Source organism: Crocodylus siamensis, chromosome 13 (genome assembly GCF_052110815.1).
Source record: "Crocodylus siamensis isolate JL-2025a chromosome 13, ASM5211081v1, whole genome shotgun sequence".
NCBI classification, from domain to species: Eukaryota; Metazoa; Chordata; order Crocodylia; family Crocodylidae; genus Crocodylus; species Crocodylus siamensis.
Genome location: NC_143407.1, coordinates 5,773,961 through 5,792,227, shown reverse-complemented (window position 1 = coordinate 5,792,227; position 18,267 = coordinate 5,773,961). Strand labels below are relative to the sequence as shown.

General features: G+C 51.3%; 1 protein-coding gene across 1 annotated transcript; it reads right to left on the bottom strand.

Moving 5' to 3' along the window:
- Positions 1–536: 536 nt before the first annotated feature.
- REN (renin) lies at positions 537–12,628 on the bottom strand. Its single transcript, XM_090025402.1, has 9 exons — positions 12,519–12,628; positions 9,979–10,135; positions 9,182–9,305; positions 7,996–8,114; positions 7,536–7,732; positions 6,243–6,365; positions 4,878–5,022; positions 4,441–4,539; positions 537–3,801 (listed from the first exon to the last, which is right to left on the bottom strand). The coding sequence occupies exons 1-9, from the start codon at positions 12,623–12,625 to the stop codon at positions 3,640–3,642; spliced, it is 1,233 nt and encodes a 410-aa protein (XP_089881528.1). The 5' UTR covers positions 12,626–12,628; the 3' UTR covers positions 537–3,639.
- Between the last annotated feature and the right edge of the window lie 5,639 nt (positions 12,629–18,267).

The window sequence follows — 18,267 nt, the reverse complement described above, 5'->3', positions numbered from 1 at the left end:
GCTCCAGAGCCGACACCGCGTCCCTCGGGGTCTGCTGCGGCCACGCCTGGCGCCTACTGGTTCCCACCCTGCCCCAGTGCCACTCGGAGCATCTCGTCGTCCTCCCCCAGGCCTGTCTCGCCACGCTAAGGCCCGGCCCGCAGCCCTCGAAGGCTCGGCTCGGTCCTTTTTCCGCAGCATCAAGCCGCTGAGGCACGCGGGGGCTCTGGGGCCGGCACCTCGCTCCCCTCAGGCTTCCGCCCCCTAGCCACAGGCTTCCCGCCCGAACTGCACCCCTGGCCGGAGCAGCCGGACACATTCCCAAATCACCACAACATGCGCCACAGTTCTCCTTGCCGCACGGTTACCAAAGCACCACACTACTTTTCAACTGAGCAGAGATTTTGGGGGTTGTTTTTTGTGGTTAGAAATCTCATTTATTGAAGAGTTTGTGTTTTCATTCTTCCAGTTCTCTCCCCTCCAGCAGGCAGTCTCCCAGTGCCCTCCCCTCTGCTCCCTGCCTGGTCCCAGAGGGTGCGCAGGCCTGTGCCACGGTGGTGCTGGGCACTGCTGGGGGGGCTGGTCTCAGACCTTCCCCCCAGTCCTGTCCAGAGACCTCACCAATAACCACACTGCCTCGTTCTGCGCTGGCATCTGCCTGCACTTAGCACCAGGGATCCTAGTTTTCTCTGATTTAAAAACATCCCCAAATTTTAGTTTAAAAAAAAGGAACCCCAAGTCCACATTTTTTCCAGGAGTAAAATGAAATACCGCTAATAGATATATCTATCAGTGGCATTTCATTTTCTGGAAAAATGTGGAAGAGTCATCACCCCCGTGCTGCATGAAAGCAGGGGGCCTTGGGCACAAGCTTGTAGTGGAGCCCGTGCATGTCCACATGGATGGACTCAAGGGGCTCAGAAGTGAGGGGCTGAATCAGGTTTCTGCAGATGCTGAGGACAGCAAAAAGCCTCCTTAGCTGCACCTGTTACCTGATCTACTCACCACTGGGTTTATGTGGTGCAACACATTTGGAATAATGACATGGGCATGAACTCAATGATGGTTGTGTCTGTTTATTGCTGAAAGAGGGTGTACAGGTAGCTGATTACTGCTTCTTCCTGCTACAGCGTCATTTCCCTTCCAACCAGAATTTACTTTCCCCAGAGTATTCTCCTCAAATAACTTTGTGAAGGCATCAGGTGAGGCCACATGCTTTGGATATCAAGGTGCCAGGGCACCCGGCCACCCATCCAGCATAGCAAGTGATACTGGAGCATCCTACTAAATTCCACATAAGGTCTTTGAATTTCATAGAAGTCCATAGAATTGCTCGGTATTTCCTGCCTATCAGAGGTATTTCCTGCTTACCCTTTAGCTTGCAGGGGGAGTTTGGAGAAGTCATTGCTGCTTTTCTCCCCCATTTCCCCGCTCTCTCAAGAGCAAACACCATGTTTGGAAAAAATGAGACAGTGCCAAGCCCACTGCAAAGACCCAGAAAATAACACTGCTGTCACATCAGTTGAATTAACCTGATTTTGGCCATGCGATTAAAAGTACCTGTAGGTCAACTGACCTCAGCTGCAAGAAAGTCTTGCTGTTGCCTTTCATTGTACCATGAGTTACACAGACTCCGAATGTGTTTGGCAAATTCTGATTAACATCCCACCCCTCCAAACTTCCTTGAGTCTGTCTCAAATCTGCTTGACTTCTGTTGCATCCGAATCAATAGACATAAGCCATTCAGAGCCTTGGTTGCACTTGCAGTCTTTGTTTCATACAAACAGGGAAAGGGAAGAGTTCAAACAAGCTAAAACCACCACTAAAGTGCATGTGAATTCTTTCCCTATTGCTTTGATAGTGTACTGTGAGGTCTAACGCAGCAGCTCCTCAGTTTGTAAGCAACCTGACGACAGCCCCAAGGCTCTGTCTCTGCGCAGTTTGATTAGCTGTACACTACGAATTAAATTAATGTAAAGCTGATTCCCTACACTGTGTTTCTGCTGCGTGAAAGATGTCTGCAGATGGCCTGCTAGAGAGCTGTGTTGGCTCCACTGCTGCGAGTGCAACATCAAATACATTCAAGTTAAAAGATGTGGGGGAAAAAAAAATATATAAGCTAACGTGTGCTCTCACTTCCACCCAGACCCCCTCCGTTGAAAGCAGAGGTGGAGCTGGCCTACCCGTCTGCTGTCACTCCAAGCTGTAAGCACCCAGCTGCCGATATGAAGGGCAGGCTGGTTTCCATCAGACTCATGCTTTATGCGCAGGGTGTAATTCTGCCCCCAGTTATCCCCCTGCGTCTTTTGTGGCATTGCAAAGCAGTGTGGTAATGAAAGCCTGTTTGAATGTTTCTGTTGGTGATGAGCCAGAGCGGAGTCCCGTTCTGATGTGGCATTATCAGCGTTATTTTTGTCATCGGAGCAAGAAGACACAACTCTCACGTATACAGGGAGGGATTCCCTGGGCAGCCCCTTGTAAATGCCACCCGGTCAGCCTGGTTGTGTGTTGCCCTTGCTGCTACAAATACTGCACACAGGCTTCAGGGCAATGGGGAATCACACGGAAGGAACCGACTGGCTGAGTAGGAAGGGACCTCTGCAAAAGGGACCCATACTTCAGAGTTTTAGAGTGGAATGACTGAGGACACCTGCCTATAACCTACTACCTGATGAGGGGGAGTATCTGAAACAACATCTGTTAGAGATGCTTGGAGGCCTCTTCCTAGAAAATATTTTCTAGCTCAATCACCAGATCTGGGCTTAACGCAGAAAGTTCCTGGGCTTGCATAATGCCAGCAATCAGATACTATAGCCCTGGGTGGCCCTAAACTCTTTGCAGTGATCTAGTTTCACTCCCTTACAGTCAGTGGTTGTTCTCCTCTCTGTTTCTCCCAAATATCTGCACATTCTTGCAGGGTGAAGACAATATGAATTTTTAATGTTCAAAAAACCCATCCTAAGGTACGGGAGGGAAGGAATCTTCCCTTTAAAAAAAATAAATAAATCCCTGGGGCTTTTCTACATTAGAAAGTCAGAGTTTTGTTGCACATTGCCCTTCAAGAAAGCTTTCCTCTATGTGTTACCAATGCCACAAGTGTCCCATGGCCAGATTTCTGGCCCCAGGTCACCCATAGTGAGAGCTAGGTCTTCAAAAGGTCTCAGCACCCAGTCATGCCCTAGTTAAGGGAGAGATCTTGCCCATCTTGGAAATCTGGCCTGAGTAAGTGCCTCTGTCAGCTGTTCTCTAGGTAAAGATGTCCAAGCAGGAACAATACAGGCAACAGGGAGATGGGCTACGTGGAAACCCGACAGTCTGGAAGGATGAGATGGGCCTGCGGTGAGACTCACTCACCAGGGCAAAAGGGACTGCAGCTGTTGGGTGAAGTGGAGTGGCAGCATCCTGGCACGGAGGAGATTAATCCAGAGGTTTATCCCTGACGTGTAGCATTGCTTTGTAAAGCAGATTAATTAGGAGGCTTTGCTTAAATACAGGCAAGGCACTGCTGAGCTGTAGAGGAGACTGAGTAGCCTCAATGTTGCTTAAAGTTACTCAGTGTTGGGTTCCCCATGTCATTCTCCTTCACAATTTCAAGCACTTCTCTTTGGGAGTCGCTCCTTCCCCAAACCCACCCCCTCATTTCCCTCCTACCCCCGGCTGTCAGAGGGATGTGGCAAAGCCAATCCGGTTGTTCCTCCGATCAAATGTGGTGTAGTACTGCCCGATGAAGCTGGCTCCCAGGATCCAGAAGGGGCCGGCGGGGGGCGGGATGTCCAGACCTACGAAAGCCACGCTGCAGATGTCTTCTCCATACTGGGATTGCTGCAAAAAGGGGGATCGGGGGTGATGTGGGGAATCAGCAAGACAGTCTCCTGCTCTGGGTGGTTATGAGGGACCCTGCTAAATTCCCCCATACCTCTGCCTCCCCCAGGTACTACTCACCGCCTCAACCTCTTCTCCTGGACATCTGATTCACATTCCAGCCCCAAACTCCCTGTCTGGCTATCTCCAGGTCCTTGTCCTCCTCCCTGGGTTCTGCCTGTGAAACACTGTCCCCCCCACAGTCTCTACTCTCACTCCCCAGCAACCCTCACCCTAGTTGTAAGCTCCTGCTGCAAGGATAAGAAGTGTCCAGGGATGGTTTGGGATGAACTGCAACTCAGAGGCCACTCCTGGTTTATCCAGGTGCCTCCACAAAATGAGTGGGCTTCAGGAGAAAATACTTCTGGCTTTGGCACCTTCTGATTCTGAAATTACTATGGGGCCTGAAGTGCAAGACTGATACTTTCCCAAATGGCAGCTCTGAGCTGGACAAAGACTGAGGCTGGAAGCAGCTGCTGAGATGATGGGCTGCTAAATGCCACGTCCTCTTGTCTGCCCACAGCGGGCACTTGTCAGAAGCAGCTGCTCCTTCCCCTACCACCCCCTTGTGCCATAGATTATAGAAACGAGAAGTCTTACCCTCAGGATGTAGGCTGGGCCATTGAGCGTGTAGGCCTTCTCTCCGAGGTGGAAGGAGATGATGGGCAGCTGGGGGACTTTGTCACAGTCAATCATGTACTGCAGCGCAAGAAAGGGAAGAGGGAAAAGGCTCTTAGGTCTGTCTAACCCGTGCCCAGGGTAGGACTGGCCAGTAAGGCACATACTTCAGTCATAAGCAGGTGGGAGGTGACTCAGTGGCCAGTGTAACCCCCTCATCTGGAACAAGAGAGAGTCACAGATGAGCCAAGGACAGCGTGGCTTCCAGCGGTCCCCTGGGAGTCAAGTGCAACTCCATCTCCAGTGCCCCCCGCCCCCCGCCGTATTTCCAAAGCCGCAACCAATTCCAGGCCAGCTGCTCGTTCTGTAACGTGCCGCCGAGTGACCAGAGAGTGAGTGTGAACGGTGGGTTTGCTCACCCCTCCTTCCGCCAGCTCGGTCGCCCCGATGGCTCTCATCAGCACGGATATGGAGCCTGCTGGGCCGGTGATGTAGGAAGCGCCGGTGTCGATGGCCACTGAACAGCCTTCTTTGCAGAACAAGAGTTCAGCCCCGACAGACACCCTGGAGAGAGAGGGAAAGAGCTGGGACTCCCCTCGCAATAACACTCCCCCTCCCTTCATTAGCAACCTCTTGTCTCCTCTCTGACACTTTCCCAGATAAACTATCTACTTCTTGGGTCCTGACAACATCAGTCTGCTAGCTCTTAAACATCCCCTCTATCCAAGCCAGGGGACAGAGCCCTGGGGCTGACAGGAGGGAGGTAGGCAGCATCTAGATGCATTTGTAAAAAATGGGTTCTAATCCTTATGCTACTGTAACCTTGGCCTCAATCTTTTCATCTGTGAGATGGGGATAGTGGCTCTTCCATTTCTCTGCAGACCACAGTGAGGGCTACACCTGACAAAGGCTTTAGCAGAAACCTGTTTTTGGCAAACTAAGAGTGCAATCAAGCACTGAAGTTTGCAAATTTCCATCAAGCTTATTGCATTGTTTTGGTTGGAAAAAAAGAAAGTCTAAGAAAACTGAAATATTTTGATTATTTTTTTGGTTGAAACTGATAGCTCATTGTGAGGTGTACTTTGATCTCTGTTCATGAGAAGTTTTTAAAAGTTCAAAAAAGAAGCCACAAGTTGCATTTGACCCAAAATGAATTATTTTCAGTTTAACAAAAACAACTGCAAAAAATGTCTTTTCTAATTGACCCCAGACTTTTTTTTTCCACAAGGCAAGAAAACTAAAAAAAAAGTTATTCACACAACTCTATTGAAGATTAGTGCTGTTGCATTTGAAGGAGCTTTGAACACAAGGAAGGCTTCTTAAAAACTGAGCATCATTACTGTTAAAGTTTCTAAGCAAGCCTGGCTACTTTTATCACTCGGCAGCCCTTTTCCCAAATGTTAAAGGCGTTAACCCCAGATTTCAACTTCAGCAATCCCCTTGTCCCTCCGAATGCCCCATGCATCCTCCATATCAAGAGTTCTTGTTCTAATATATCTTGGCGCTGCTGTGAGCCGCTACTCTCTACTTCAGCAGCAGTTGCTTTTCAGCAGCGTACAATTCCTATGAAGATAAAGGGAATTTCCTCCTTCCTATTCAGGAAAAAAACCTTTCCTGGGAATCTTGTATAGTCATTCAAGGGAGAGATTTTGCTTTCTCCTTATATACAGTGTGTAGAACAAAAGGCTCCTTATTTTTCAATTGAGACTGGAAAATCAGCCCTGAAATTTATCCTTAGGAGCAGAATCTATACATACAGGCCAAACAGCCTCCTTGTTACTGACCCCTTCATGCTGATCTGCCAATACCCATTCTTGATGACATTTAGGTAGTGGAAGCTCCCGGTGTAGTAAGCTGGGTCACTTCCTCCAAGGATAATTTCCCCTCCAGGTTGCAGGTGAGAGTTCCTAGGACACAAAACACAATAGGGGAGCTTTCTTCCTTGGCCATTGCCTGGAGCAGGCTGCTGGAAGTCCTCTACAGGTAAGGCCCTGCCTTGTAGGTCCCCATGTGCAGCAGTGGCCAGATGGCAGGAGTGAGAGGAATACAGGATGCTGTGGAGAGAGTTAGTGCACAAGGGTGACTAGAATTGGATGCAAACGGTGGGAGTCTCAGATTAGAGTCTTCCTGACAACCTCCAGCAAAAGCTGCCACTCAGGATTGCTTGCAAGGGGCCGTTCTTTAAAGGTGGAGTCTGCCTAAGCTCCACAGTCCCGGCAGATGCAGTGGCACAGCTGAAGCGCGCCCATTTGGGGCATGATTTGGGCAGAGCTGGCAGAGCTTACCACCCAGAACCAGTGTGCAATTGTGATTGTTAGTGTAGTGACGTCCCAAAGAAAGTCAGGGTTTAATTGTCTTCTTACTTCGAAGCTCTGCAAAGAAAAAGAGGCATAATAAAACAATGATCCTGGCTGCATTTGCCCTCAGGCAAATGCATAGCCGAGTGGCCAGATCCTTAGTTGGACTCAAGTGGTAAAAAAGTGACCCTGATTTTCACCAAAGCAGGACACCCTAAAAATGTAGGACTATGGGGAAGGAGACCTTCAGATGCACTCATCCCCTGCTGTCACATCACTGTGAGCAGGCACGAGAGCCAAAGCTTCAGCTTCTGACTCTTATCTGTAGGTTGTTTCGCATCCTTCATTAGCGAGTGTAATTTGACTGCTCGGACATGCCAGGGGCTGGAAAGAGCCAAAGGTTTTGTTCCCACCAATCTTTTTTTTTTTTTTTGCTAGGTTTTAATTTTTCATTGACAAACTGATTTTCCTCTATACTTCTGGCTGCTGAAAAACTGAAACTACATTCAGTTTTCAGGTTGTTTAGGTGGTGTGTGTAGGGGTGATGGCAATGGGATTTATGAAGACCAAGAAAGTAATTTTTCTTCTGGAAATGTCACTTTTTAACAGAAAGGCTCTTATGCTAGGAAAGCATCATGCGCTGTGAACCCAACAAGAACTGAGTTCTGCATGCTTGCAGGGTTGAACACTAGGTGCTCATACTTTGCAAGACACACACACACACCTGAAACTCTCCCAGTTCCCCCAGCATAGAGGCCTTTTGCTCCCAGTGTTACCCACCTACTATAGTAGACAGAGAACTCCTCCTCCTTCAGGATCTGCTGGGAAAGGATCCGGTCGAACACTGGGGTGATGCCGTCGATGGCTTGGCTGGGGTAACCCATGCCCAACACCCCATCAAACCTGGCGAAGATGAAGGGGAAGGCTGGCAGAACCGTGGCTTCTGCAAAGACCTGGATGATGGGGATGTCTGCCACCTGGGGAGGGGGGCACACGTGACAATGCAGCCTCTGGTAGGAAGCCACAGGGTCACACACACGTCACACTAGTTCACAAACACACAGGCTCGCAGGGAATGGAGCTCTGATGAATTATACTAGCTGGGGACATGGTTACCCAGGCCATGGAGTTAAAGCCTGATGCTAGGGAGTCTTTGAACTGACTTTGAATGGGTTTGGAGCAGGCCATTCACTAGACCTCTGTTTACCCCAGCACAGCATTGCTGGTGCTTACTGCTTACCATGACAACGTCCTGGCTGAGGAAGCCCTTCACGCTCCCTGTTCCGTACTGGATAGCAAAGCCTGTTCCGTTCGCTATGTACGTTCGGGACTTGGAAGAGTCGTAGCGGTTGTGAGAAACTGGGAAGAAGACACATATCCAAAAGGAAAGATGGAGGGAGATAAAGTCAGCTGGCCTGACACTCAGTGAAACCTGCCCACCCGGCTTCAACACAGGCTGAGTAGTACGCCCATTTCACAGATGGAAAAATGACCCAGAGCCCATCAGTGTCAATGCTCTCACAGGGAAGCCTTTAATTGCCATGGACTGTGCACTATGCCCAAAGAAACTTTAAGGCTTACTTGAGGTTTCTTAGGGAATCATTTCCAGGTCTACAAATAGACCCCACGTCTCCTGGTTCACCATTTAGTGGCTTCACCACAAGAGCAACCTCCCTCCACAGCAGTCTGCAGCATGCACCAGGTCTCCTACATCCTAAAACCCAGGGGATCTGTTCTGAGATGACTTTCCAGCCCTTCCCATCTCCCCTCCATTACCTGGCATGTACCATCACTGAGGGTTTGAATCCAGAACCATTCCCTGATCTCTGAACTATTTGGAAACTGCATTCCCCAAACATTTCACTCTATGTGATGGTAGTGAAGCCTCCCCTCTGTGGGAATGTTTCATAGATTCGTAGATGTTAGGGTTGGAAGGGACTTCAGTAGGCCATCGAGTTCAACCCCCTGCCCTGGGCAGGAAAGAGCGCTGGGGTCAGACAACCCCAGCTAGGTGCTTGTCCAATCTCCTCTTGAAGACCCCCAGGGTAGAGGAGAGCACCACCTCCCTTGAAAACCCAACGGAGGTGCTGTTATTGCAGAATAGACTAGGTCATGGATATCAGGTTCAGTGAGTATCCTGCAGTACCACCCTGCTATTCTGTGCTACGAGTGCCTTTGTGCAGCATAGTTTCATCCACTTGCAAGCTAGTTCCCTCTGAAGACAAACCCTGGTTGTGCACCCACAGCTTCCTCCCCTCTCTGGATCTGACATCCCTTTCCTTCTGAAATGGATACAGGGCACTGCAGAACCCACAGGAAATGGGGTCTGACTCTGCTCTGAATCCAGCGGGGAAAATGGAGCAATTCTGGATGTACACCACATGCCCAGAAATCACAACCAGGCCCTGCTGTGCCCCATGGCTCACCACAGGCGCTGTAGAGGGGGGAGCATTTGTAAGAAGGCACCCAGAGGTTGGCCGAGCCAGTGTCGAAGACTACTTTGAAGGTCTGCGCTGGTGTGCCGATGCTGATCTCTCCGTAGTACTGGGTCTGGAACATATGCAACAGATGGGAGGCAGAATGAGACTGGAGCAGAGGGGACACTGCTCTGTACATGGGGAGTGTCCCAAAGGGAAAATGACACATGTCCCTGTCAAGGTATCCTCTGAAGAAGTGGATCCTCCATTGAGGATCTCAGAGCCTTTAGCAATCATGGATTATTGAAGCCAGTGCCAACCATGCTAGTAGATAATTCTCATCCTCCCAAAGGAGAACTGAGTTCAGTTTCTGTTCCCCCACAGACATTCCCACTTGGAGGGGACTATGGCGGATGCAGTGGCAGAGCTGAGCAAGCTATTTAAACCTAGATCTTTAAATGTATTTTCAGGCCTTGACTCCTTGGGCATAAGCTGAGTGCTTCTTTGCAGCTCAGCTGCATCAAGAGTTAGGAGGCTCTGCACATGCCAAGAGGAGGAAATTTAGGGGAGAAGATAAGTGCCGCCAGCACCTGAGAAGGGGCTGTGAGTATCTCAGTGGTGTCTGGTCTCCTCAAGTAGCAATTGAGGCCCCCTGTAGGCCTAATCCTACAGAGTTTCAAATGCCCTTGTTCAAAGGGACTTAGGCACATATGAGCCTCAGGGTATGTCTGCAGCACAAAGCAATGCCAGGATGAGGTTTGCTGCTCCAGCAATGCCCCTGGACCAGAGTGCAAGGGGGAACTCACATCCAGGTAGTTAGTGAGGATGGTGGGGGCCGTCCCGTTCCGTGGTCCCGTGGCACGGGCATATCTATTCTGCTTCAATTCAGGAAAGACGTCCACCACACTCACGCCCATCTCCTGCAGGGTCTGGCGAATCGAGGGCATCTTCTTCAATGGGATCCTGCAGGTTAGGGGAGAGAGGAATAATACCTGGTGCTTCAAGTGGGGCAGGGCCAGACTGGTACATCATGCCTGGCAGTTTGTTACACATCCTCTCTCTGCCTCGGGACAGACAGAGCCAGATGCTCTGCAGGGATCGCCGACACCCATGGGTGCACACCGACCCTTGAGAACCCCATGATGCTGTTGTTGAGCAGGGCCTGCTCCTGCTCCTGCTCCTACCTGGTGTATATCGAGAGAGATTCCCCTGGAGCTAACCAATCCCAGCACCAGATGAGCGGAGAGCAGAACAGAGCCTGGAGAAAGCACCGCTGGGATGACAGCGGCTTTCCTACCCAACAGTCGGTAGTGCCTGCCTAGTCTGGGCAAAGGCATCTCAGTCACTGTAGATGGCAGCAGATATCTGCAGCAGAACAGCTGATGGGCCCAGCAGCCAATCTGCCACCGGTGAGTGCCTGGCGAGAGTCTAAAACCCCCGACTACTCCTGAATGCCTCACTTTCCCTGAGCCTAATGAAGGGCGTGTGAGCCCAAAAACTTGCAGAAAAAGAAATATTTTTTGCAATTTCTCAGTTGATCTAATAAAAGGTATCATCTTTGAACCAAGAGTTCTAGATCTGTGCATTTTCAAACAGCCAGGCCATTCCCATGCTTGTCCCGGTGCAGACTGGGCCAGGCAGAGAACTAGGAGACAGAGGCCCCAGGGGTCCAGAGCACAAAGTGATGGGGCTTTGCAGACTTCGAAGGGCAGCCAGAGGGAACGGAGGCAGCTAGATCTGACACCTGGCTGTCCCCTGTCAAAGGGGCAGAATGTGCCGGTTTGACTTGGCATTTGGCTACTTCGGCAGGTCATGCCCTGAGACTACTCAGAGCCTCAAGCAGGCACTCAGGACCTTGGCTTGAAGCCTCATCCACAATGACCCGCACTTCTGTGCCCCGAGAGTGGTATGGGGGCATGGGGGCAGCGCCCATGGGGAGGGAACAGCACTGCTTCCTACAAGGCCACTTCACCCTGAGGTACATGGGTGACACCCAATGACAAGTCCACCTGGGACTGGACAGGTTCACAAGCCTCCAAGGGTACAGGGCATCATTTGCATCTTGTAGCTGCTTTTTCTTCCCCATGCTCCCTGGGTGCTGTGTCCACTGCAGCCCATGTGGCCCAGATTCCCATCCTGTCTCTAGATGCTCATGGCTAGAAGTTTCTTCTTCCCCCTGAGGAGGAGATCAGGCCGGACCAACGGTCTGTTAAGCTGAGACTATTTCTGCTTCCTTTGGCGCAGCCTGATTGCAGAGAGGGAATGCCCCCAAAACGCCTGCCTAATGGGCACTGGTCCTTCATACTCATTTTCTTCCCTCCACTCTCCCCTCAGGCCTGTCCTCACCTCCAGTTCTCCCATCTTCTCCTGCCAAGTTAATTCTCCCTCTCTTGTCTCTACCTCAATCTAAAACAATATCTTTGCCTTTTCCCTTTCTGGTAGTGTCTCTTTTCCCATGTCCGTTTCGTCTCATTTCTTCAAGCCTAGGATTTTCACTGATTTTTCCACACGCAACATTTTTGTTTACAACCTCCTAAGTGCCGGCTTGGCTGGCAAGTGAGGTGTCAGCTGCAAAGACTGCCAATGCAGTCACTTAAGTGGAACCGTTGCCCTTTGGCTTTGAGCTGAATTACTTCTCATGGCCTCAGCCCATTGTCTAGAAATAGAGCCCCAGCAAGGAAATTCCCATTTCAGCCCAGACCAAGCTTGACCTCTTAGATAACCTCCCCTGCCCTACTGGGGCCTAATGTCATCTCCCTCCAGGCTTCTGCAACAAGGCTAAAGAAACACTCATTTCCCAGTGACCTGGCTTGAGTTCTCACTTTTGTCATCGCATTTGCACCTGTGGGGGGAATCGGGAGTTAAGCCATTACTTTCAGTGGAGCTGCTCTGAATTTACCAGGCATCTGTAAGAGCAGAACCTTCATCTAGAGACAGCTCTCACGAGCAAGGGACTACACTGGGGTGGAGATTCAGGAAGAGGGCCCCCTGCTAATAACCTCACTAGGGAGGCCTCAGAGGTGCCAGCGTCACACCACAAAGTCCGGCCTTGAGGACTCCTTGATTCAGAAATCTAGGATTTATATCTAAACACTCTATCTTCCTCACTTTGTTTTTTAAAACAAGAGATGCTGCTGTTCAATGCAACCTCCCAGTGGGCACGAGAGCAAAGAATATCCAGACCTGCCCAAGATCGATGCAGACAAGAGGGGTGGGATAAACCGATGGGGTGGTCCTGCTTTCCACCACAAGCCACAGCAATGAGAAACAACCTGGGACTCTCTCTGTCTCACTTACACATACATACCCGCCCTCCCCAAGCCATTAGCACTCTGCAGCATGGTACCTCTGTAAGGCATCCACTGTACAGCAGAAGAAGCTGGCCATCCAGGTAACCATCAGAAAGACCCAGCATTGCTGCATCCTTCTGCCTCGTTGCATCTGTGCAGGCATCTCTCTCCCTCTCTGAGACAGCAGATTCCTTCTCATGCCCTGGGAAAGGAAAAGCTCCTTGTGCTTTTATAGCATAGTCTCTTGACTGCTCATTGGTGGAAGGCCGGGGGTGATAAATCTTGCCCATGGGGGCACTCCTGATGCCCACTGAGTTTGACCTCACTTCCTGGCCAGGGCAACTTGGCTGGGGACATGTACGCACACACAACACAGTATATACTGGACGCGTCCCAGCAAGGCAGGTACATCCCGGCAAAAGACATTATGTAGAAGGATTCATAAGAAAGAAACAGCTCCCTGGAGATACCATGCACGCTTCTCTCTAAATAGCCCTTCTCAAGCTCAGCTCCAAATGTCTGGTGATGATGGGTGTGCATGGGATGTGGGCCAAACCCCTGCTGGAGTAAACCAGGATTGTGCTACTAGAAGCAGCAGAGCAAAGATGACTTGCCCCATTGTGGGTGTATTTGATCATCTCCATGCTAGAGCTGGAGGAAATGAGGCAAGTGAAGTAGAGAGATTTCCCCCAAACCTGGGAGCAGAACTCAGGAGTCTTGGCTCCCAGCTCCATTTCTGCTGTAATTGCTCTGTGGCACTACTGCCACTGACAGCATTAGGCAGTGGGCCAAATCCACTGGCAGGTGTAAATCAGTAAAAGTGCACTGAATTCATAGAATCATGGACAATGAGGGCTGGAAGGGACCTCAGGAGGTCACATCTAGTCCTACCCCCTGCTCAAAGCAGGACCAGCCCCAACTAGATCATCCCAGCCAGGGGAGGTCATTCCAGCCATTCAGATCAATGGAGAGACACCCTTTTACACCACACAAGAACCTGACCTTCCACCTTTTTTAATGCATAACATCGTGCACAGAGCTAACACCCTTGTAGGTGTCACATATTGGTGTACGTGGCTTGAGTATTGGTACTGAGGTGGGATCGGCACCTCTGAAAACCAGGCCACCTATTCTATTATCAATCATTGTCATCAAGACATTATAATTAATTAATACTAATAATATTAATTTGCATTATCAGATCATGGGGCACCCCGGGCAGGAACTCCACGGTGCTCGGTGCTGAACAAACATGGATGATAGACAGGATCCCAGCGTGGCACCTGTCCGACTGTATAATCACCTGTATCGTGCTTCTCTGGCCCCACGCCAGTGCCTGTTCTAGCTCCCTGTACCTACTAGTCTGGTCTTGGATAAAGCAGGAGAGATTTCAGCTGGGCCTTCAGGAGTCAGCACAGGGGGCCAAGTGTCTTTATTTATGGTAACTGTATTTTCCCACAGGCTGCAAGCACAGGGATTTTCCAAACCCAGCGGTCTCCCTCCTTTCCACACCCCCACCCTCCACCCCAAGGGCATTTCAAACCCTGATAACTATGAGCCCGGGCTGTCAGCTGGCCTTTGAGCTGTGTGTGACATGGCCATCAAAAAGCAGGGTGTGGGAAGTGCTGATTTAAACAAGGGGCTGGGATTCATGGAAAGCTCTGGGAGCAAGGGAGACCTCAGTTAACTGCAGGTGATGCCAGGAAGCCAGGAACCCTTTCGCGCCACCAGGATTGGGGCACCCACTGAGATGGTATCACTGGCACATAGCACTCAGGAAGGGGACTGGAGTTTTATTAACCTTTCCTTGTACCCTTACAAGTCAACACAACCGCTTCTACAATAGGAACTGGTGAACAGGGGCAAATGCACAGTGAGGACTTCCCAGGCACTACCCTGCTTTGCTTCTTGCAGGGAAATGTTTAAGTGCCTTTGAAGATCTGGGCCAAGGTACAAAGCAGTGGAGAATGAGGGCTAGGTCCCCCACTGCCAAGGCAGGGGGTCGGACTAGATGATCTACCTAGGTCCCTTCCGACTCTAGCTACTATGAAACTATGAAACTTGAGCAAATATTCCTAGCTCCATTCACTGACTGAGGGGCTGACCAGCTTCATCCACACTTGCACCTTGTGCTGTTAATTGCATGGATGCAGAACTAATGGCCAGGATCAATGTCATCCCCTGGGGAAGAACGTTCAAGGGGGCTGTTCATCCAAAGGTGAGCAAGCCCCTGATCTGCTTATTCCTTGAGGTCATTGCATGCACCAGTAGCAGCCCCACAATCTGGTCTGAAATGCATGACTCCAAAAGCAGTTGGAAGACAAGCAGGTCATGGTGGGATCTGTCTGCAGGCTCTACTAGACCCCTCAGCTAAAGTGTTTGGTTGCTGGACACCCCAGCCAGCTGCGTGGGGCACAAGGGTACTGATTAACCCTGCTGGACACAAGGTGTGGCAGAGAGCGCTCAATAACTCCCAGTCTAGTTTGCATCTACGTCCATCGGAGTCCCTGCCTCGCACTCGGTGGCTGCTCGCTCAGGCCCTTGGCAGGCTGAACCAAAGCAGTGAGCTCAGCAGCCTGGGGACCCCAGTGGGAAACTACTCTGTAGGCAATAAAAAAAAATGTTCTCGGAAGGAAGCCGGTTGCATAACAGCTCGCACCATGACATGCCCAGCTAAGTAAACAGCCCCATGCCTGCCCACTTCAAACCACATCACTGTCACTCTGCTCACACTGGGAATGGTGCCAGTGGCAGCAGGGAAAGCCTACGGGCCTGCAGGGGACACTCTTGGCCCCAGCTGCCCTGACTAGGAGACCAAACGATGCCAAGAAGGAAACCAACCCGTTCCTTTGTCATGGACCATTTCAGAGGTCCCAGGTCTGTACTCCCCACAGAAGCAGTTAGCGTGCAGGCCTGTCTGCAGGGCTACCCCACAGCCCAGAAGCAGTCAGGGATGGGCTGGGAGTTGGGGTCTGCTCGGGATGCAGCCCAGACTCTACAGACATGGTCCCCCAGTCCAAACCTGAGTGTTTAACCACTCCACGGATGCAGTCCATGCCAAGTTCGCTGCTTGTTTCTGACCCCTCTTCTGACCTCTTGTTTCTGGCCCCATGGGACCATCTCTCGCCAGACTGGTCCTGCTCAGGGAAAGCCACTCTCCACCCCTCTCAGCACCTCCACAGGCCAGGACTTGGCAGGGTCACTGGCGGGCTCCCTGCTTCCACAAGCCAGTTGTGCCTGACGTCTTTTCCCACACAGGGACACGAAGCCGCTGTCCCCCTGGGACCGGGGGCAGTGGGGCTGCGTCACAGCGGGGCGCCCGGTGCCCCCTCTCATCAGGTTGCTGCAAGAAAAAGGTCACAAGCTACCAGCCCCTGCTTGTGTATGGGATCTCCAGGAACATGAGAAAGAGCCGGGCAAGGAGCTGGCGGATATAACCCCCCTTCCAGGGCATCCCCCAGGCTTTGTTTATACTGTGGAGCTGAACGCCATAAAGGAGAGGCCTCGAGCTTTCATGTCGTATCAAGAGAAAGGGGCTGGCTAGATTGATGGCTCTTGGAAGGGAAGGCGGGCGGGGGGGGCGTGTCTCATGGTCCAGGGGAGACAGGGCTCTCCTGCATCTCATGGTAAAATGGGGGGGGCCTGTTTCCAGGGTGCTCAGTACCCTGGGGAACATTAGATGCTGAGCTCCTAAGATCACCCAAAAACTCCAGCCTTAAGCTATTGGGTCCTGCTGCACCCAGGCTCAGTGACTCTCTGATTGATACTGGGGTAATGCCTGGGTGCCCCGTGCACGGAGTAAGGCCCCATCTACCTTGGCACTGTACAGATGCGGAGGCCCCCAAGCACATGGCTGACTGCATCTAGCTGGAGCTCTGGAGGAAGGGAACCGGGGAGCCCGAGTAGTGCTCTTCCTTGTGCCAGCTCTGTTCACGGCTGTATTTCTCCCTGGTCGTATCCCAGCCGGTGTTGCTGCATAACCCATGTGGTTTAGCTTTCCCAGGGTCCTGGCCAGCTGCGGTCAGCTCCACAGGTGACTGCCCCCTGAGCACGACCTCTCATAAGTTAGTCATCCCCCTGCTCCCTGCCAACAGCACCCAGCAGCTGTCAGATCCTTGGGTTAACACCCTCGCAGCCCTGCAGCAACGTGTTAACCACCCTTCAGCAGCACCCTCTGGACTCATTAGAGCAAGCTGCACCCCAGTCCTGCAGCAGAGGTTGTCACCCCACCCTGCCAGTGCTACCCCTGGACCCCTGCAAGCCCATCCCCTCTCAACCAGTGCCAGTGGTTAACCCCATGCTACCCTCAGCATGACAGCAAGGAGAGAACCCAAGAGTCCTAGCTCCTGATCCACTGCTCTAACCACTAGGCAAGCCATCTTCCTGGTCACAGACCAGCGGGGCCAGGGTTCAATGGCTGGTGAATCAAAGGGATCAGTGGAGCAGGTGCCCCCAAAAGCTTTAAATTCGAGTTTCATCCCTGTCCCCTTCCAACACAGTATTAGCTCCTGGCACACTTGTGAGCGGATGTTACCTGCCAACAGGGCTCCCACTGAGCTGAGTGGGTCCAGGGGCTTTGCGTGCTCATCGCTGGATGTGATGCACGTTCCCTGCAGCCTGCCCCAGCCCTCGCCTGTCCTCTACCTTTGCCACGGCAGCTGGGAGCAGCTGCTCTGATGCTCTCCAGCACCCCTGCAGGAATTTTTCAATCACCTCTTCCAGTGCCTGCCAGATGGGAGCAGCTGGGGCTTGAGATGGAACTGAAAGAGCTCAAACAAGGGCTTTAATAACCAGTGCAGGGCAAGCTTTGTTTGTGATGCCACAGAAACCCAGTGGCCTTGATTAACTAATTAATGAAAAGGGCAAGGCTCTGGCCAGAGGAGGAAAGGTTGGAGGGCTGGAGTCTCTCTGAGTGCAAAGATGGCTGAAAAGCAGCACTTGGAAGGCCTCAGCTGGGGCACTGTGTCCAGTTTTGGGCTCTGCTCTTCAAGAAAGATATGGACAACCTGGGAAAAGTAAAGCAGAGAGCAGTGGAAATGATTAGAAGAAAGGGTGGAAGAACTGGGCTTGTTTAGTCGGCAGAGGAGAAGACTGAGCAGGGATTTGATAACAGTCTTCTGGTACAAAAAGGGATGATACAAAGGGGACCGTGATCAGCAGTGCTCTATATCCACAAGGAACAGGACAAGGAAGAACAGGCTCCAGTTGCAACAGAGGAAATTTAGGTTGCATATTCAGACGAGCTCTGTCACTGTGGGGGTGGTTAAGTGCTAAACAGAGACCTGGAGAGGCTGTGGTGTCTCCAACCTTGGAGGTTTGTATGAGCAGATTAGACAAACACTTGGACAAGACGATTTAGAGAGAAATGATCCTGCCTGGAGCAGGGGGTTGGACTAAACGTGACCTCCAGAGGTCCCTTCCAGCCCTGCTTTTCTAAGATGCCAGGATCTAATCTGATCTCACCATGAGGCAGAGCTCTGTAACCTCCACTGCCAGTGTCCCTTTGCCCAGTGTCCTCCCATCTTTCTCTTGGACAGTGATTTTGACTGCCCATATAATACATTCAGCCATCACACCAGTCCAGGACCACTCCAGGGTCTGTCCCAGAATGGGCTGCACTGGGTGGGTGTGTAGTTGGCTTCTGGGCTTCCTTCTGTCCTGGGCCTCACAGCTTTTGCTGCTGATCAACAAGCTGCTTTTTATAAAACAGCTAACGAATTGCTGCCAACAAAGCCCTCAGGGGACAGGATTCAACAACAAACAGGTGAGGAAGATGGAGCTGCCTTTATTAAACAAGGTTGGGGA